Raw genomic sequence first — 21,110 nt, forward strand, 5'->3', positions numbered from 1 at the left:
AAGCTAGGAGTGAAAGCTCCGACAGTAGGTTGGTTGGTTGGCTCTTCCTCTTCAAGCCCAGACAAGAAAGGAGTTACTCAAGCTAGCAACTGGTGTGGTTTTCCACGCCAAGCACTTGCCCAACTCCTTCCTCAAGGCCTTCTGGTTGAAGAGAAAGAGCCAGTGAAGTTACCGTTGGAATATAACCTCTGTCAAGGAAAGGAAAGGGTGAGGGTAGTGGGTAGACGTTACTTCTGCATATTTTAGACTCTGGAGTTAATGGTTTCAGAGGGAGGGGGGACTCTTGGTCGGTAATGTGTATTCTTTCAATTACTTCCAAAGGTGGTAAGCCAGTCCTGCAGATGTCCTCTTTTACAGAGGAACATCCTCTATTTGAATCATAGAATAGTAGGGTTGGAAGGGGCCTGCCTATGAGACCACCGAGTCCAACCCCCTGGTGTCCTCTATTTGAAAACAACACCAACAAATAGCATACCTCCCATTGTAACCATTTCCAGAGGGGTAACTGACAGATATCATCATGAAATTGCTGAAAGATTCCATCAGGAAATTCAACTCTGTCTCCTGTGGTATGGATAAGGACAAAGGTGTTGTTGTTGTTTTAAAAAAATCATGCTACCTGTTAATTGGCTCACCATTGCAATGATAAAAAGTCCTGCAGGATCTTAAAGATGAACAAATTTATTCTGGTGTAAGCTTTTGTGGACACTGTCCAATTCATCGGATGTATTAGGTGTTAACCTCAAAGTGGCAGATTTATATACACGTGCTGGGGATGGGGGGAATATAAGTCATGTTTTCAGAGGGAATCGAAATGCAGAAAGTCCAGGCAGTGATGATTGCCTTAATGCTTGCCATTCACAAAACACTGTTGGGTGATAACACAGATACATTGCAATGGCAAACTGATTAAGATATGTAGTGTGATTAAAACACACACACACCTTTGTTCCTATTCAAACCACAGGGGCTAGAGTTGAATCTCTTGATGACTTGTACTTCAGCAATGTTGTGTTCATAACTGTTGGCTACCCCTCTGGAAATGGTTATAATGGAAAGCTATTTGAGAAGCTGTCCTGTCCAATTCTGTTTCTTAGAGATAATTTTTTTAAAAAGAAAAGCAAAACACAACAACATAAACACGCAATACACATACACTAAAATGTCTCTTTAAGATTCTAAGATATCTACCTTTGGCTCCCCTTACACAACAAATGCTTATTATTATTCTCCAGTTCTTATCTTAGTTGTAATATCATACATGGAGTTCACAGAATTATCTCATTTCTCTCCTAATTTTAAAAACAAAAAAAGAGAACCATCTCAAACTTCTAAATCCACATACATAGATATCATTTTTCTCTGTTTCTTGCACAGATTCTATAAAAGGTTTCCAATCTAACATAAATTTAGTTGTTGACCCTTCTTGAAGTATAATAGTAAGTTTTGCCATCTCTGCCAGCTCCATCATTGTCATGATCCACTCGCTCACAGTTGGTATGGTTTCATTCTTCCGCTTTTGTGCATACAGTAACCTTGCAGCTGTTGTTATGTAGAGAAAGAGGGTTCCCCCCTTCTCTTTTATGTGCTTATCTGTTAGTCCCAATAAAAAAGTTTCTGGCTTTAATTCTACAGTAGTCTTTAATATTCTTTGAGTTAAAGACTCTATTCATTTCCAAAATGTTTTAGCTTTTTTACAAGTCCACCATAAATGATAAAATGTTCCCTCTTGATCTTCACATTTCCAACATTTTCCAGAAATACCTTACAATTTAAATAGTGACATAAACCATCTATATACTTCATCTTACAAAAATTCTCTTTAAGGCTTGTACATAAAGTAAATTTTAAATCTTTTCCCCACATAGTTTCCCACTCTTCCATTGATATATTATGACCAACATTTTATGTACATTTTATCATACGATCTTTTACTTGTTCATCTTCTGTCTCATACCATAATGTCCAATTCTGTTTCAAACATTAAAAACAAACATGAAAACTGTTGCACATCAAGTGTTAGCACTTGGGCAATAGACTGAACAAGCACACAAATTACCAGGTCACAGCCTTCTGCACCGTGGTAAGATGTACTGCATTTCTATCAAAATAAAAATAATTCTTTCTAGATTTGCATCGATACGTATCAATTAGCTCACGCACATTTTCATGAGTGCCCACGGTAGACACAGACTATAAAGCTCAGAGGCAATCTCTAAAACACTGGCGGTGTCATACAGCAGGTAGGGAATGCTGGCACAAAAAGTTGTAGAAATCCAGCCAACTTTTTTCTGTATTTTCCTCTGGACTAGAGAGGATGATACTTAGGGACACTTACAAAATTCTGCTCACCATAGAGAGAACAATTCCCATCACCCTTACCAGCGTTTGGCCATGCTGTTTGGGGTTGATGGAAGTTGTAATCCAACATGCCTGGAGGGAGCATGTTTGGGGAAGTCTGCGCTTAGAGGGAGACTTCTTTACCATAGGAGCCAGGGAGAAGGCCCAGTCCTAAATACAGTAACACCAGGACAGGCGATGTTACGAAGACATATGCGCCTTTTATGAACCTGTTTTTGTAGGATATTCTCACCCAAGTTTAAGAACAGGCATGCCTGTAGTTTTCTTCTGAGTCACTAGGGATATCGGAGAAATCCACAATGGAATCAAATGAATTCAGACTTCTGTGAATCTGACCCATGGATTCCACAGCGGACCTCCTTTTCCTGAGTTGCACGGATTCCATGGACTTGTTGACCTGCCCCTTTTTTTAACTTTCTGGAGTTTTATGCAAATTTAGTCATAGAAAAATACATAATATATATTAAAAAAAAACCAGCCCAAAATGTGCATTTCCCCCATAGACTAAAGCATGAAGATGCACATGGGGAGTGGGGTGGATCTGCTCACTTTGACAGGGATTTGCAAATTTCCTCAAATGCGAATTTGTGCAAATTTGAGAAACGGGAAAAATCCAGTTCTGTCAACGCGTGGACGATGGAATGAAAGGCATCTGACAATCTGCAAAACGCAGGATTTATTTTCCAATAAAAAAGGGTGGGTAACCTGTGGCCCTCCTAATGCTGTTGGACATCAGCCCTCACCACTGGCTAGGGCTGATGGGAGTTGTAGTCCAACAACATCTGGAGGGCCACAGTGCCCATCCCTGCAAGAAACAGACACATTTGGTGTCAGAATATCTCTGTAAAGTGGGGAACTGAACCTCAGGCCTGACACCCCAATCGAATCCTCCAGGGATTGCCAAGCCATGCCTCCTTCCCTGCCCATCAATCACTTGGTGGTCCCCCCTGCCATTCTGAGAGGTTGAAATTCCTCTCCTTGAAGGTAAGAGCTTTAAGCTAAAATAGGCTGGTATTTTGGCCCTTCCCACCCCTAAAATGCAGCCTCCAAGAGCTTCTCTGAGGTGCAATTTGGCCCTCAGGTTGAAAGAGGCTCAACACCCCTGCTGTAAAACTTTTAAGACTCAAAAGATCATTTCCCACCCCATGCCCCTCTTGCTTTCGTTATTTCCTCTACTTCAGGCAGGCCACCTGAATTTACTAGTTCTTTGTCCATGAATACAAAGAACGTAGGAAGCTGCGTTCTACCAGATCAGACTGCTTAGCATTTTCTACTCTGACTACCAATATGGATGGCTTTAAACAGGGATTCAACCTACTCAAGGGGGAGAAGGCTATCAAGGCCTACTAGTCACAATGGCAATATATTACTTCCAGATTTCAGAGGCAGTAGGCCTCTGTATACCACTTGTTGAGGAACACAAGTGGGAAGATGCTATATCTTAACTGTGGGCTTCCTAAAGGTATTTTGTTGGCCACTGTGGCTTGATATGCCTTTGCCTGATGCAGCTCGCTCTTCTTGTGTCCGTATTTAAATTCTTGAGGGCTATCCAGAAGTTGCATTCAGCTCAATGGGCCTCACTTTTCAAGTTGACATGCATCATCTTGCACAGTTAAATCTTATTGATCGATCACCTCAAAACAATATTTAACTAGAGCCAAACAGTTAACAAATAAAGAAAACAAAATAACCAAGAGTGATTTTATCTTCCTATTTTATTAGATATTTCCAAAAATAAAGGAGAGGTAAGGGATGCCAAAAAGGGGGGCATTGCATATGAGAACGTTGACTTTCTTTCCTGCATGGTTCTATATTTGAATTCAGAAGTCACACAGGTATGGGTTACACTCCCCCTTTCCAAAAGAGAAAATAAGGGGGTGGGAGAGGAGAGAGAGACCGTCAAGCTTAGGGGATTGTCCACTTACGATCAGGCAAGAGAATGTTAAAACACTGAAATCCTCATAAATAAGCGTTTTTAATAAATTACACACACACACACACACACACACACAAGATGGCGTGAGGACAGGCCACGCCTGACGGAGCGTAAATCAGAAAACGGATCACACTCAGAAATTGTCCTGGCCACTTGGAGACAGCACTGCCAGGATAACTAACGGGATGGAGGTGGCCTGGGGGATCCACTCCTGAAGGGATGAGTGGCAAAGCAGTTCTGGAGTTCACAGACTCCATATACGTATGCACAAGGAGCCCAAAGAAGAGACGGATCATCGGAGGTGGAAATGAAATGCCACTGAGAGGAAATAACTGGAGCAAACGGAAAGGTCTCCTGTCATATGGAATGCTGCCTGCCCCCTGGCTGTTTTGGCCTACAACACCCATCAACCTGGGCCAGCACTGCCAATAGGAGTTGTAGACCATGGGAGTTGTAGGCCAAAACATCTGGAGGGCTGCAAGCCGTTGACAGGCTTCAGATAAGGAGAGGGCAACCTGTGGCCATCCAAATGTCCTTGGGATCCAACTACCATCTGCCCCAGCCATGACTAATGGTCAGGTATGATGGGAGTTATAGTCCAATGTCATCTGGAGAGCCACTGATTGCCCACTCCTGGCAAAGTTTAGACAAACAAAGGGTGCCATCGTCACATGCTTCATAAGTTATTTACAAGGTGGTGATGGTGAGAGAAAAAAAAAAGAGGGAAGGAACCATTTCTGTCAGGATGCATTTGTGTATATATAGAAGAGAAAATTAGCCTCTGGTTTTATATCAAAGACTACACTGCGGTCACATAGCTTCATCATACAGAATGATTTACACTTGAGGGGCGAAAATAGGTCTCAGGAACAAAAAGCAATTTGTGACTCAACAAAACCATTAAAAAGATACATGACGTTAACAAACCAAGTCTCACTAGCTTTTCTCCCCCCGCCCCCAACACTGCCCCACTCACATCATCATCCCCAAGTCCAATACATTCTTTGTACAAAGCATATAACAGTACAGATGTTCTGGGAAAAAATGACCTTTTTGCAAAATAACAAAATCAGAAAAATATATATATATATATCATGTATATACACACACATGGGTCTAATGTAGACTTCTAAAATAGTCATCTCAGACATAGTTCCTGTTGGCTTGAGCGTCAAGTTGTCTCTCCAATGAAATTGGGAGGAAAAAGGTGGTCTTTGAGGGTAGTTTAGCTGCTGGGGATGGGAAGCAACCAAGGTTTCTGGGGAATAGCAGGAGCCATTCACTGGGACCCCAAATCTTCTATCCAAGGGAACCTCCTTGCAGAGTTCATGAGGGCCTCTCTTTCGGTTGTCAGACCAGTGCAGACAACAGTGAGAAGAAACCCAACGCTGCTTATTGGCAGTGACAGCAGAGGACGCCAGGATTCGTAGGGGCACAGGGAGCATCACTTTGAGACAGACGCTGTTCAGTGGTGGGGTGAACACATCCCTGTCCTGAACTGCAAAACCAAACGGCTCTGCAAGGGGCATTATCAGTCAGATTTTGTTGTTGGGCTGCCTTGATTAGGACAACATCCTTGGAAAACGACCATGGCCAATGTAGTGCCTGGGCCAGGAAGTCTGTGCGTGCCTGCATGCGTCTTCCATTTCCCCCAGCTTGACTGGCTGAGCTAACCGGCGGCAACTCTCTCAGCCCCCAAATACAGAGACGCTCCAGGGCTTGATATGCAAAGGGCAACTTTGGAGGAGCCTTTCCCAACTTGGGGCCCTCCAGATGGCTTGGACAACAGCTCCCAGCATTCCTGGTCCTGCTGGCTGGGGTTGATGGGACCTGCAGTCCAACCCACCTGGAGGGCCCCAGGTGGGGGAAGGCTGCCTTAGAATCTGGCTTGCCATTCAGCCTGAGTTGTGCACAGTCTTAGCAACACCAAAGCCTGCAGTGATCACTTTTATGGATGGAAGAAGTGAGAGTGTGTCGGAGGCTGCTCTGAGTCGGAGGGCCACTCTGACAACTGGCAAAATTTGAAAATGAAAAGGGCACTGATGAGGCAACAGGCCCAATAAATCCAGCCAGACTCAGAAGTCCTTGATGAGAGAATGGCAGCTTTAACTTCTCTATCTCATGGCCCAAGGAAAAGAAAGAGGGCAGAAAAGCTTCAGCAATGGCTTAAGACGGGGAGAACACGAGGCCCTCCAGATGTTGTTGGACAGCAACTCCCATCATCCCTAGCTCTGGGTTGATGAGAGTCGCAGTCCAACAACATCTGGAGTGCCATATGTCCCGCAACCCTGGCCTTCAGAGAAATCTCAGCTGCCCAATCAGAAATGGAGTTGCACGAATCAGTGCTAACTGCAGACACCTTCAGGGATGCTTTTAGCCCTTGTGACAACAAAGGCTATCATGCCAGTGCAAGAAGCCAGGTTTCTAATTGCCCTGTGCTCTGAAGGACATGGCAGGAAGGTGGGAAACACTGCCCTCAAAAAGCAAACGAGGAGCGTGTGTCGGATGAAACAGACGTGGGTGCCTTTCCAGGCCTATGTTTTGGCTCCAAAGCAGAAGCTTTTGCTACAGTTCTGCCCTAGATGGGATGGGGCGTTCAGCCTTGGCTGGACAGCAGATGCTTAGGCAGCCCAAATACCCCCCTCCCCTCTTCCCAGCAGCAAAGGGCCTGTCTTTACAAGGGCAGGTTTGAGGAGGCCCTAGGCAAAGTGCAGTCTGGTGGGCCCTCTCCTGTCAGTGGGCCTTGGCAGGCTTACCTGTCTGCCACAGAAGCACTCTGCCCCCCTTCTCATTTCCCACAAGGCCTCGGAGCAACAGACTACCTGGTTCTGCTCAGAGTGCCACGCCAGGAAAAAAAAAAATTAAGGGGAGCCCCAAGATGCCTCCTGAAATCTCACCTCACCCCAGCACCGCTGCGAAAGATGGGTATCCAGGCAACCACAGGAGGGGCTGGAATCCCCAAGGATTTTCTTGCTAGCACTAGCAAGGGGACCCCCAAGCTTGTGTTTGTGGCAACCTGGCCTCGCCTGATGCATCCCTCAGCATCAGAAAGGTTGGATACCTTTGTTTTATAGAGTGGCTTCCCATAGCTTGGCATGAAATTGCAGCAAAGAAGGAACACCCCCCCCCCGCCCCATTTTGCAGGGAGCTCTCTGAGCAGGCTACACGTTACAGGAAAGGGTACTCCTTTTTTGACATTCAAGGAAGTGCTTAAATTTCACTTTTTCTGTGCCAGACCAACGTGTGTACATGTGTGTGGGGGCATTTATCAGAATAAAAGTTAAGGATTCTAATAAGGATTAGTGCTCTCTCACCTCGTGGTGTGACTTCCCTGTAAAAAAGGAGGAAAAAGAGTTGATTGAGCAAGAGGAAGAGCCTGTTTTAGTTCCATCAGGTTGCAAGGGTGGGCAGTTTGGCCTGAGGATGAATGACTGGGAAGAGCTTTTGGGGCCAGATCTTGGGACCCAGCCAGCAGGACTGGGGTGGCGGGATCTGGTTTCTTTTGATGACTGCACTGATGAGGTCTTTTGCTTTTGAACAGCTGCTATTTGGAGAAGTTCTCTCCTCTCCTCCCCCCCCCCCCACAACGCAAAGATTTGTCTGTGTAACCTGAAGCGAGGAGAGTGAGCACAGGCGTGCGTACACAGCGTACTGTCACAGCTGCAAGAATTATCTACCTGCAACAGCTCTCAAGGATGCGATAATTTCCAGCACTTTGGAGGTTGGCTGAGAGCATGAATAACGTGCACACACACAAAGGGCTGGATTGTCATGCCGCCTGTTTTTCCACATATCACATGACCGTCTCTTCTCCCACCCAGAATTCTAAGCCACAGGAACTACAGTGCCATTGTTTTTAGGGACAATATACTGGCCTCTCCCCTCAGTATTTGTTGCATTTCCCCCAAGACTGAGCACGCCTGCCCTGAGATTGGTAGACTAAAGCCCCATAAAAAAGAAGTCCAACTCCCCAAGTAGCCATGCCCATCTCTCTGGCAAAGTTCTCTCCTTTCTGAGCTGCTCATCTCAAGACCCAGAGGCCCATGACTGCTTCTGCTTGCTACGTCCTGTGGCTGAGGCCAACTCTGCTTTCACATGGAGTGCAATGGCGTTGTCTCCCACGCAGTGCTCTCTCCCATATCCACTGGATGCATCTGCCAGGAGAAGAGCCACGCCACAAGATCCTACAGAAGAGCTTTAGTGGAGTTGAGCTGCCCTAGCCAGAAAAACGGGGACTCGAGAGCATACATAAAACAAAGCAGGCAGCATGCACAGGAATAGAGCGCCCCCCCGCCCCAGATGGGAATGTGGTCATCACAGCAGCCAAAGTCTCCACGTTGCCTCAGCAGTGAATAGAGGCCAACAAGAGTTTTTGTTAAGCACACAAGTCGAAGAAGGATCTGCTTGCCTTGGGACAGAAAGTCCGCCCCAAAAAGACACAGAAAAAAAGCTTCCTGAAGGTTCCTGCTTGAGGCTTCAAATGTTTCAGCGAAGCGGGCCATTTCTCCCTTTTCTTGCCAATGCAAATGGAAGCATGGGACAGTTCAGTGATGGGCCCAAGGCTGCGGAGGCCATGGGAACAGGTGCTTGGCTCTTTCTGCACCCACGTCAGCCTCTTCACCATGCTGCCGCCCCTGCTCTGAGGCTCTTGATGCCTCGGATCCCTCTCACTGAGCAACACCCCCTGACAGACACTTCCTGGACAACGGAAGTACCACCTGGTGGACCAACTATACAAACAGAACGCCTTCCCCGTCGTGCCCCCAAAGTGCAGCAAACCAAATGCTTAAAAAAAAAAGCACAGGTGTGCTATGTCTGCGCAAAGATAAACGAAATAAATACATGATTAAAAATAAAAAGAAAGTTCACAGTATCATGTACAGATAAGTAGCTACAGTAGTGCACTTTGGGGGGAGAAATAATATATGTATACATATATAGAGACGTCTTAATTGGTCACTACCCGGACTTCATGGCCCCTTCCAGCTTTGGATGTCCCCGGGGCCAGGAGCTGCTTGGAAATACACATTGTGGAGAAAATGGAGGGAGGAGGAAGGAATGCGATGCGATAAAGGATGCTTTTGCTCCATCTTTCTGATACAGTTTGGGATCCTGGAGTGCAGCTGACGCCAGTGCAATGCGTTCTTCCCCTCATTTCGTCAGGGCGCCTGACGGCTGGCCAAAAGGTAATGCCTCCACCAGTGGCAGGAGGAGCACTCTTTTCAGGGCAGGCTGGGGGTTTGCATAGAAGTTACTGCAAGGGGCAAAACAGAGAGAGAGAGAGAGAAAGAGAGAGAGAGAAGTCACTGAAAGAGCACAGCCCATTTCCTGCTGTTTATGCTTGGGGAGAGGTGAGCAGGAGGGTGAAAGCATGCAGACAGAGACTCAGCGACTCCAGAAAAGGGTCAGGAGTCCTACGCTATGCTGGTTTCATTGGGGAGTTACTGGATGTGGGAAGATTTACCCGTAGGTTGGACTAAGCATGTTGTCTCTGGAAAAATCCCAACAGGGCCGAGTTCCTAAAAATCCCAGGTCATATCAGGATTCAGTTCCAACTGTCAGGAATAACTTGGCTCCTGGCCAATTTACAGTTTATCCAACCCGACAGGGACAGACACTCTGCACATGTTCAGAACTTCTTAACTCAGAAATGCTTTTCCCTTAAAAAAAAACACAGGTATATTTTTGGAAGAACTTACTGTATCACTCTCCTCATCGGAGACTGACTGGATTTGAGTGTTATAGTGGAGAGGAGAGTACACCCAGCTCCTCTCGTCTGTCGGCTGCTGGACAGCAAAGCAGAAAGCAAGAGCACAGCAGAGGCAGGGAACACAGAGAAATAAAGAAATAAATAGAGATGAAAAGTAGGACATTGATGAGAACAGCTGTATGGCTGGAAAGAGAAAGCACAAGAACAGAGCGTAGCCTGAACACAGAAGCTACCTTCTCTCTCGCACTTTGGTTTATACCTTGTCTACACTTTTCAACGGCTTGTGCCACAGAATCCGCACAGCTAAGACTCACTAACATGCAGGAGTTTGGGTCCTTTGCATGCTTTACTTCTAAACAAGAGGTGCTGAGGTTTGAACTGACCTGGGAGCCAAGCCACACCCTCTACTGAAAAGGGCCAGACACGGAGAGGATTTTGCTGCTACTGTTGTTGACTCAGTGTGGAAGAAAAGGCATTCTGTACATGCCCTAAAGCACACTCGCCCTGTCCTTAATTTTATGCACTCTATGGCAAATGGCCCCTTTGGCAGAAACAGAGTTGGAAAGGGGAAAAACATTCCCCAACCAAATTCTATACACATACAGATGATAATCTCCTACCTACGTAGCCCTGTGGGCAGAGATGTCAAAAGTCAAAGACACAGGAATGGTTTAGTCGCTCTTACCCCGCACCCACGTTGATGGCCTCTTTAAAGTATCTGAAGCCATTCTACTCTTTCCTAACTAGAGATTATATCAGGCGTAATAATATGAAGAGGTCATTCGGAAAATGTATGGAATTCCAAGAACAACCTGATGATTAAATATGCAAATGTTAAACTTTTTTCTTTTTAAACAACCTAACAATTGCATGTTAGCATGTCAGGGGTCCCCAACCTCTCGGTGGGCACTTTAGGAATGACGAGTGTCATGGGTGCTATCACAAAATGGCTGCCATCTACAGGGGACAGGCTTGCTTCTTTCATAACGTAGTTGTCAAGGTGGCCGCAACGAGTCACAAAACCCTCAGTTCTCAGAAGGCAAGCTGGGGGAGGCCTACAGGAGCTTCTAATCTGGCACATTAAGAGCCTATGGTGGCTGTCCCTCGGGTCTAGTGCCCTCCCACCTTGGCAGGAGATGTAGTCCAACACATCTGGAGGATACCAGGTGATGGCTGGTCTATGGCCACAAGCTAGAGAGGAAAAGGCGCTCTGAACTGCCAAGGATGGGTTCCAAGTCTCCTCCCACCCATGATTAGATAACCCCACTGAATAGCCGAAGCTTCAACCTGCAGGCCAGCCAAAATTCACCCTCTATGCCTTTGTAAGATGGAACATGAGAACATCCACCGTGAGCAAGGCCAGGCATAGTTAGCAGCTGAGTTACAGATCTGGAACACACACCTCTGCCTGCTTTGACTCTCACCTCTGCAGTGAACTCACTAGGTGTCTGAAATATGGAGAGAATCCTGACCTACTTCACAGAGCTGTTCGTTAAGGAATATGATTATGATTTTCATTTTTATACCGCCCAATAGCTGAAGCTCTCTGGGCGGTTCACAAAAATTAAAACCAAAGAGCACACAATAAAACAATACAAAATATATAAAACATTAAAACCACTGTGAACAATACAACCAGAATAAAACCTAGCAGCAGAGCAAGGGTTTAAAATACAGATTTAAAACAGTAAAGCTAGAAGTCTAAAGAGCTAAAATGCCTGGGAAAATAAAAAGGTCTTCACCTGGCGCCGGAAAGAATACAATGTAGGTGCCAGGCAACCCTCACTAGGGAGCTCATTCCACAGCCAGGGTGCCATAGCAGAAAAGGCCCTCCTCCTAGTGGCCACCCGCCTCACTTCCTCTGGCAGGGGCTCACGGAGGAGGGCCGCTGAGGATGATCTTAAGGTCCGGGCAGGCACATATGGGAGGAGATGACCCTTCAGATAGCCTGGCCCCAAGCTGCTAAGGGCTTTGAATGTTAATACCAGCACTTTGAATCGGGCCCGGAAATGGACTGGCAGCCGGTGCAGCTGGAAAAGTCCTGGCGTAATATGAGCTCGTTGGCCAGTCCTTGTTGACAATCTTGCTGCCCTATTTTGGATCAGCTGAAGTTTCCGGACCGTTTTCAAAGGCAGCCCCACGTATAACGCATTGCAGTAATCCAGACGAGAAGTTCTCAGAGCATGGATCACTGTAGCTGGGCTCTCTCTGTCCAGAGAAGGGCGTAGCTGGTATACCAGTCTAAGCTGATAAACATATTCTTTAGGAACATGAACGTGAACCACTCTTATCGAGTCTGGCTAGCCCCAGCACTGGGAGTGACAGCGGCAAACCAGGAGCCTCAAAGCACCCCCAAATCCCAAACATGGTGTTTCAAGGCTGGGGCTGCCTTCTCTGCCAGCAAATTCACTTACGTCCCCAGAGGAAACAGAGGCCGCTCGGAGCCTGCGCAGGTGGGGGGAGTAAATCCAGTACCTTCCATCTGTGAACTGGATGGCACACGCCAGGGCGAATGAGAAGGGGTGGGGATGAAAGAAAAAAAGGGGGAGGAAGGAGAAGATGAGAAAACATGAACAGGGGCAGAGGGGAGGAGAGAAAAGACAATGTTTCTGGAAAGGGTGAGCATGCATGAACATGAGAGACAAAAGCCCAAGGAGGGGACTATGCATGGGAAAAGAAAGATGCTGCTGGAGCTCAGATGTATGAGAAGGATGTCTCTGGAGCTCAGCTGCAAAAGGCTTTCTCAGGCCTTCTCTGCAGGAAGACATGCATGAATGGAACCTAGATTTATACCCAGAGAAATCTGCTACTTATTCTTAAGGCACTTTGAAAATTACAAGCATTTTTATAGCTCTAGTCAAAACATACTGCTTGCAATTTGCAAAGTTCTGATCCTGGCGTTTGCCTTTGATCTTCTGAGAGAGGCAATCCTTAAATTCTCACTTGATGTTTGGCTGTGAGCTGAAGCAGAGGGGAGTCCAACATGCTTGAGTTATAGCGTGAATGCGCAAGACACACCACAGGCACACTGCACACTGAGGTACATGCAAAACAGGAGCCCTGTAACTCAGCCTTTGGAGAGGCATTTTGACCTTTTGGAACGGGGGGAAAACTGTACGAAAGCTGGGAGACCACCAACTGGTGTTTGGGGGAAGGGAGCGTGGCCATCTGGGGAGCCCAGGTGGGCCAGATTTGGCCCCCAGGATGGAGGTTCTGCACCTCTGTTACAAAGCAACTTAAACAGGCTGCCTGATCATCAGGACTGTATGTATGCTGCAATTCTGCACCAGCACAAAATCTGATATTGGCAGCTGAAATTCAGCTTCACGAGGACCTCAGCACCCTTTTCTTTTTTGTGAAGCCAAGCTCCTAGCCCTTATGATTGCAAAGGCAAGCGCAAACATGCATGTGTGTGCAATGCCTCAAGAATCTCAGAAACTGAAAGAGCTGGCTGAATAAGGTTTGCAGTGACAGCGATCATTTGGGGAGGGGGTTGATTGTCTTCTCACAAAGAGCAGAAGTTACACCAAAGTGAGTTTATATGCACGTTTCCTCAACCTGCATAATCCGAATGCGGGCTCAGACCTTTGCAGCTAAGCGCAGCATGAAATACATAGAAAGAGCTCTGCTGCTGGGAAATCAGAACAGACCATCTGAAATCAGAACAGACCAATATTGGCCCAGGGGACTGAACTGAACCCATGAACGTTCAAAAGCAGCAGACCCTTGCAGGGATGGGGGGCATGTTTGAGAAATGGCAATGCGAGAAACATGGCAGTCAACCAATTCCAGATGGCCAGTTGCAAAGGGCAAATGTTAACAAAATAATAACAGAGGCAGATGGCATCTCTAGCACACATGCATTGTAAAACCATGCTGACCAGCATCACAAGCCGATTCCTTCTGTAGATAGTTGGAGATGTTGGCATGAGCAGGTGTAACAAGGGGGAGTGGATGGAAGAGGAGGGAGGTGGAGGCAAGGTGGAGAGGGGTGTCCTCTGGGATAGGGGGCAGAGGAGGCTTGGGGCTAGTCCACAACAGCTAAAACAGGCTGCAGGTGAACCAGTAAAGGGCACCTGAGGCAAAGAGAAGGATGGGGCCAGTCCTCTTGGCTGTGATCTAGAGCTCTAGCTGAACCCAGAATTACCCCCCCCAGCTGGGGGGAAGGGAGTCAGATACGAGGTTTTAAAGGCACAGTGGCTGCCAGTTCCCTGGTCTGCTCCCTTTGAGAAGGAGCTGGTGTGCTCCTATTGCTTTTGGGGTTGCATCACCCTGGGCACAGCTTGGAACAATAAGAGAAGGGATTTATTATCTGGCGAGGGGCAGCTGGTGACTATGCCATATCCCTGTTTCAGCACTGCCTGAAAGCAGCTTTCCCCAATCTGGTGCCCTCCAGATGTATTGGCCACACATCTGGCTTGGGATAATGGGAGTGGCCAATACATCTGGAGGGCATCAGGTTGGGGAAGGCTGGCCTAAAGGGGATCTATTTTTAGGCATCTGCTTCCCAATTGTCTCTGATGACAATTGCAATTGCTATGCATCAAACTTTCTCATCTGCTTCATCGCCATGGCAGATGCGACAATTGTCTGGTTCGCATGTAACAACAACCAAGGGCATGGGTTGTCCTTGAATCATGGGTTGTCGTTACATGCAAACCATGGATTATGGTTTAATTACGGGTTGTTAACTACGAACAACCCAGGAAGAGAGGTCATGGTTTGTTGTTGGATTGTGAACTCTGGGCTGTTTGTGGTTAACAACCCAGAGTTAAACTGTAGTACAGTGTTCGCACATAATGACAACCCATGACTCAACCCATACTCTGGGTTGCTGTTACATGAGAACCAGGCCATTGTCTCTCTCAACCCTGGTTAAGAGATTAGGATCGTACATTCCCTGAGATCCATGGAGCAAATGCTACCGCCTCCTCTTTCTGATCTGAACAGTGGTTAACAGATATCACCATCACCAACATTAACTGTGATTAAGGCTAACTGGGTCTCCCACTTAACCGGCCCTATTTAAGAGATAACCTGGTTAGGCTTAACCTTGGTTAGCTGGCAGTGCCAATACATCCCTTAACCAGAATCAAGACTGGAGAGTGAGGGGAATTTGATCCAGGAAGGGTAGGATATGCCTGTCCATTTGGCCGCCTGATTTCCTAACCCTAGTGGAAAGAGCCTGGATATAGGAGCACTGTGCAAATAAAAATGTTATTCATCAGCCAGGCCATGAACTGAGGGGTGGAGAAAATGGGCAGGGCACAGACCTGGAACCTGTCAGCTTTCCACCTCCTTAGTGGGAGGACATGACAGCGCTTTTCAAATCCCCGAAGGGCTGTCACACAGAAGATGAAGATGTGTTCTCTGCTGCCACTTCAGAGGGCAGGACTATATCTAACAGGTATAAGTTATAGGAGGAGAGATTTCAGCTGAATGTTAGGAGAAACGTCTTGGCGGTTGGAGCAGCTTGACAGTGGAACCAATGACCTAGAGTGGTGGTGGGCAGATGGTGGATCTTTAATATTTTGGACTTCAACTCCCAACATTCCCCGTCACTGGTCATACTGGCTTTTGGGAGCTGAAGTCTAAAACATCTAGAGATCTACCTTCTGTCCAGTCCTGTCCTGGAGGGGTGGTGGGCTCCCTTGCTGGAAAGTCTTCAAAGCAGAGGCTGGATAGGCCTGGATTTCCTGCCTTGAACTGGGGTGGGTTGAACTAGATGGCCTACAAGCCTGCCCTCCCCTGGCCACCTAAGCAGCCCTCCCAGCTGGAGGCTTTAGAACACAAGGAAAATCTCACATCACGTCTCCATCTTGTGTGAAACATCACATGACTTCACTCCCTGTATCCGTGAATACACCCTTACCTTGCCCCTTCTTTGGTGAAAGAGGACTCTTTGCCTTCCTTTCTTTAAAGCACGAGGGGCTATTAACCTCCAAAAACATGAGGGGAGAGGCTGGAGACTGTTTTGTGTTTGTGTGTTTCGTTTTTGTTGGGGAGGGGCAGGTGAATCCTCTTAGCACACTTCCCAAAAGCTAAAAAGGTAGAATCCAGCACAAGGTGACTTCTGCACACACACACGTGCACACACTCACACACCCTGGCTGACTTACTCCCCATCTCAGCCTCCCTAGACTTCCTCCTCTGAACCCACTTCAGCCTGCTGGGAAAGGAAAGGCAACAGTTCTCCAACTGCTCCTGGGAGCCCTGCAGGATCAACATTTCCCGGGCCGTCTGCCTGTTTCCAGGGAATCCCACTCTGACAGAGGAGGACTTCTGGGAGTCCCCAGTCGGGTGCAAGAGGACAAGCCTGGAGCAGGGTTTCAAGTCACGTCGAACAACCCAGTTCAGGAGATAAAAAAAATAAATTCCCCCCCCGAAAGGAACAGCTGGAGAAGCTGAAAGATTCTTACGGAGAAGGGGAGAAGGAAGGAGAGAGAGGGGAGAATGGCCTATCACAGCTGACTGAGCACTTTCCTATGCCTGTAAAAGTAAAAAAGGGGTCACTTACGAAATAGATATCTGGGACTGGCAGATCCTCCTCGTCCGAAGCTTGGCTGACGGGCTCGGAGGCCTGGCTGGCCGTCTCCACCTCAGCTGCAGCTGCCGACAGCATAGCGGTGCACGCCAGCGAGGCTGCCTCCCTGGAAAGGAGGTGGGGAGGCGAAGGAGGATTAGTGTTGGGTCCGGTGTGAACACACAGCAGCCCTGATGGTTGCAGAAACTACTGTTCCTGCCACCACTCCCCACCCCGAGAGGTGATGCACTGTCGCAGTTCCAGGGCTGTGTGCCATTTGAGCCCCCCATTCTGGCTCACACACTGCAAGAGCCTCCAATCTGTGAGTGGGGGTTGGTCTACCCCTGCAGCAGGAGGGAGGCTGGAGAATGGGCTATACCGTGGTCAAGTTGCTTCAAAGGGGGATGCCGTTTTTGAGTGCTGCCCTATATATATTTTCTTAAAAACCAACCCTTTGCAAGAAGGAAGTGAGCACAGCAGGGAAAAACAAGTTTTTTTTTTTACATGCTTGGAGGATCTCCCCCCCCCCCCCCGCCTCCTGAAATGTAGGAGAGCGTTCAGAAATGGGAACCTCTCCACCTGCGATGGAAGAACAGACAGTTATGCTTTAGACCAATGGTCTCCAAAGTGGGGTGCGGAAGATGATCCACTGGGGTGCACGAGCTGCCTGATCATTGAGCAGCCTCCTGCTGCTCCTATGAGCTGCCATTGTGTGCAACGACGGCAGCAGTGGAGGCAGCAGGAGGGGACGGAAGCCGAGAGGGAAGCTCCAGGGCATTTCTGCCTCAGCTCCAGTCCTGTCCTGCCTCTGCTGTGGCCACCGAAAGCAACTGCGCCAGTCTCTGCTAGGCACGGCAGGGGAAGGTCAGGTTGCTCACTCAGCTGTGGCAGCAGAGCAGCTGCCATCCTGCTGAAGGGAGAGCAAATTTATATACGTCTGCCCGAGAACTGAGATCTGTTGGAGGGGCCCTTCTCTGCGTCCCACCTGCCTGAGGAGTGTGTGGAGACAGGCGTGCATGCAAACAGCTATCCCAGCATTGGACTTCAACTGCCAACATCCCCAGGCTAGGGAAGGCTGGGCTATCCTGTAACAGCAACATGCAGAACTGTGAGGGCCCATAGCTGTGGGAGGGACTCACCCGGCAGCCGCCACATCAGGGACCACGATCTCGACGTTGCACTTGGGCTGGAGCTCCACCATGATCTGCTGGAGGTCCTCTTCTGCCCGGACCTGTTCGCGAGACCTGCAGTTCGGGAGGGGCATGGGACGACGACAAAAAAATCCTTCTCAGTGCCCATCGATAAATCTCTGTTTTCTCTCACTAATGCTAGAATTCAAGATCGCGTACTGCAACAGGCTGGCGGTAGCAAGGTGCAGGACGGGTGTGGGCTGAACATGGCTGCAAAGAGAAAAGGCAGCACTGGACTGCAATAGGAAGAGTGCTGGATGCTGCCTTCTATCAGATCAGGGTCTCAGGAACAGAAGGGTTTTCCCCATCACCTGCTCCCTGGCATCCATTTTGAACTCCAGATGGCAGATTTGAACCCGGGACCTTCTGCCTTCAAAGCCTTTGCTCTGCCACAGAGCAATGGACACTCTCCATGTGCAACATAGGTAATAACATCAGGCTCTGTTTAGATTGTGCAGCCCCCCCCCCCCCCCCGGGCCAGCTGACATCAACAGCCCTGCAAGAAAGAAGATGGGGTGAGGACAGGAGCAGGGAGCAGGTATATCAGGGCTTGCTCCAGTTGGCTGGGGGTAAGCAAGACCATCCAACCAGCCTTGCTGAAAGTCTACTTAATTGCTTCCCTCTCCATCTCTTTTTCCTAGCATGTTGGGTCATTTTTAGAATGTATGCCTATGGGCAGGGACCATCTTGTTTCACTCCAGGAGCCTTTTTTGGCCTGAGGAATGGGATAAAAATACTTTAATGACATAAGTAATACGCATCCTCACTAAAATAAACAGTGCTATATATGAGGAACAGGACACTGGGGCCTGCCGATGGAGGCAAACCGTTCAGCAAAAGTGTCTAACTCACCTTCCGTCCTGTCCTGAGGACTGGGTGCGCCGCCTGTGAAGGAACAGCAATGCATGAAGTTTACAAGTTAATTAAGAATATACGAAGAGCCCTGCGGGATCAGACCAGGGGTCCCTCTAGTCCAGCGTTCTGCTCACACAGTGGCCAACCAGTTGCCCATGGGAAACCCGCAAGCAGGGCAAGAGTGCAACAGCACCCTCCCGCCCATGTTCCCCAGCAAGTGGTGTACACAGGCTGACTGCCTCTGGTACTGGAGGTAGCACAGAGCCATCAGGACTAGTGGCCATTGCTGGCCTTCTCCTCCAGGAATTTGTCTAACCCCCTTTTCAAAGCCATCCAAATTGGTGGCCATCACTACATTTTGTGGAGTTGCACTGTGTGAATTATAATCAGGCGTAATCCCTCCCAGCACCCCCTTCTTCGATTGTAATTATTCCCATCCAAGCTGCATTTGATTACTTGGAGGAGCAAAGTTCAGTAAGAGCCCTCTTTAGCATTCCAGGCCTTTAAAAAAAACAAGCCCAAGCATTCAGAAAGACCTGAGCCATCATTTCTACACAAAATTGGGGCTCGGTGAAGGAGTGGGTGGCTGTCGGATGCTTGCAGACCATGCGGCACTCGCGGACAGGTCTTGTGAGTGCCATGCAGTCCACGAATGGGGTCCGGGGGGGGGGGGGAGTCCATCAGACTCCACCCCAATACCCCCCCCCCCGACATCCCTTGTAGTCACTCTGGATGCTATTGCAGTAGACAGTGTAGGAGATGGGTTAACTAGACTCTTCTTTTATGTTCTCTTATTACATTTTTTTCTATGCTGTTCATAATGGTTATTAGTCATATACAAGAAAATGAATAAATGAGAGTGAGTGAACAGTAGGCATGATTATGAGCTCTCAACCACGTCCGTTAGGTCTTACAATATTAGGGCGAAGAATGGAAAGGGGAAGAGTGTAGAGAGATTCCACTGATAGCACTTACTTAGAAATGTGAAGGCTCGGAAAAAAAAGAAAAACCAAGTGTTTTTTCCCTGAGGACCATTTTTGTTTTTTCCCCCAAAATTGGAAAAATTGAATAGCTTTGGATTATGAAATATTTTCTTTTAAAAGTTAAGACAACGTATTTATATATTGTTACCCAGCCTTTGCCCCCACCCCCACCCCAAAATTAATTCTAAAAACTATATAATAAGAACACTTTTATAGAAAGACTAGAGAGGTAGTGTGTCTGGAAATAATGAAGCCATGGCGAAAAATATTTTTAATCCTCTCTGTAAGATTCTCAGCATAGCTATTTCTTCCATTCCTTCTTAAAATTATTGATCTAAAGTATATTTTACTGATAGACATTTATGCTCAACTTCCTAACATATGAGTCACCATTGTGTGTTCTTGACAGTAAATGTGCATTCTTGGCAGCTTGGGTTTTGTTCTATAGAGTCCAGTGTTTCTGATGCTGTAGCAGTCATTTAATGTAGTTCTAATGTATTCAGGCAAGAATTACAAGTTTACTGAATTTTCTTTTAAAAGCTTGAGAATATGATAATTTTATGAGCAAATGAAGTTATACATTAATAACTTCTTTAAGCCAGCGTGGTGTAGTGGCGAGAGTGTTGGACTGGGAGCCAGGAGATCGGGGTTCTAGTCTCCACTCGGCCATGGAAGCTCCCTGGGTGACTTTGGGCCAGTCACAGACTCTCAGCCCAGCATACCCCACAGGGTTGTTGTTGTTGTTGTGAGGCTAAAATGGGGAGGAGAAGGATTATGTACGTCGCCTTTGGTTCCTTAAGGAGGAAAAAAGGTGGGATATAAATGTAAGAAATAAATACATACACTTTAGGAACAGAAAGGCTGCTTTATCTTCCTAAAGCAGCCCTCTCCAACCTGGTGCCCTCCAGATGTTTTGGACCACAGTGCCCAGAATTCCTGACCACTGGCCATACTGCCTGAGGCTGATGGGAGCTGAAGTCCAAAATACCTGGAGGGCACCAGGTTGGGGAAGGCTGCCTTAAAGCAAGGAAGTGACTTTAAGATCTGCAAAGAGCACCAAAAAAAAAAAAATATTGCTTATTTTTCCATTCTTCCCAACATTTCCATTTCCCTCCTAAAATTTCTGGAAATGTTACATCTCTACACTTACCTGTACCGGGGCTGTTCCGAGGACTCGGAGGGAGACCTCTCGGGGACAGAAAGAGATGTGGATGAGAGCGTTGTAGTTATAGATGCGGTGGTCGCTTCTTCAAATGACGGCGGGGTGCAAGGAAGCAGGTCTGGCCGCCCTGCCATGTCCATGAAGAGAAAGGATAGAAGAGAACATTGAGTAGCAATGCAAAAGAGTGCTAAGCCCTCCCCCTATCGAGGGCGGGATGCAACGGAGTGCTGTTCACACAACTATTCTATGTACGGGAGTACATTTGTTGCCAGTTTCCCCGCAAGGAAGATTGGGTTCAGCCAAAGGCACAGCAAACATCCCACAATGCTTTCTCCACTTTCTAGAGAGAAAGTAGTTTTCATTGGGGAAGGGGAGTTGTGCCTTATGGTG

At 47.5% G+C, this 21,110-nt stretch overlaps 1 protein-coding gene across 3 annotated transcripts in view; it reads right to left on the reverse strand.

Moving 5' to 3' along the window:
- Positions 1-21,110, reverse strand: part of LOC146333728 (phosphatidylinositol 4-phosphate 5-kinase type-1 gamma-like) — a 70,481-nt gene that overhangs the window by 122 nt on the left and 49,249 nt on the right. The window contains exons 13-18 of one of the 3 annotated variants that reach the window (XM_084825809.1): positions 20,709-20,847; positions 18,573-18,605; positions 17,670-17,774; positions 16,525-16,657; positions 12,422-12,496; positions 8-9,551 (exon numbers count right to left, since the gene is read on the reverse strand). In XM_084825809.1, coding sequence (XP_084681935.1) covers positions 9,549-9,551; positions 12,422-12,496; positions 16,525-16,657; positions 17,670-17,774; positions 18,573-18,605; positions 20,709-20,847 — 488 coding nt within the window. In that variant the 3' untranslated portion in view covers positions 8-9,548. Of the gene's footprint in view, positions 1-7; positions 9,552-12,421; positions 12,497-16,524; positions 16,658-17,669; positions 17,775-18,572; positions 18,606-20,708; positions 20,848-21,110 lie in introns of those variants that run through there. The other 2 variants (XM_084825810.1, XM_084825808.1) reach the window with 2 other exon arrangements.

This window comes from Heloderma suspectum, chromosome Z (assembly GCF_057233095.1).
Source record: "Heloderma suspectum isolate Gila_16-S chromosome Z, 16-S_ref, whole genome shotgun sequence".
Taxonomy (NCBI): Eukaryota; Metazoa; Chordata; class Lepidosauria; order Squamata; family Helodermatidae; genus Heloderma; species Heloderma suspectum.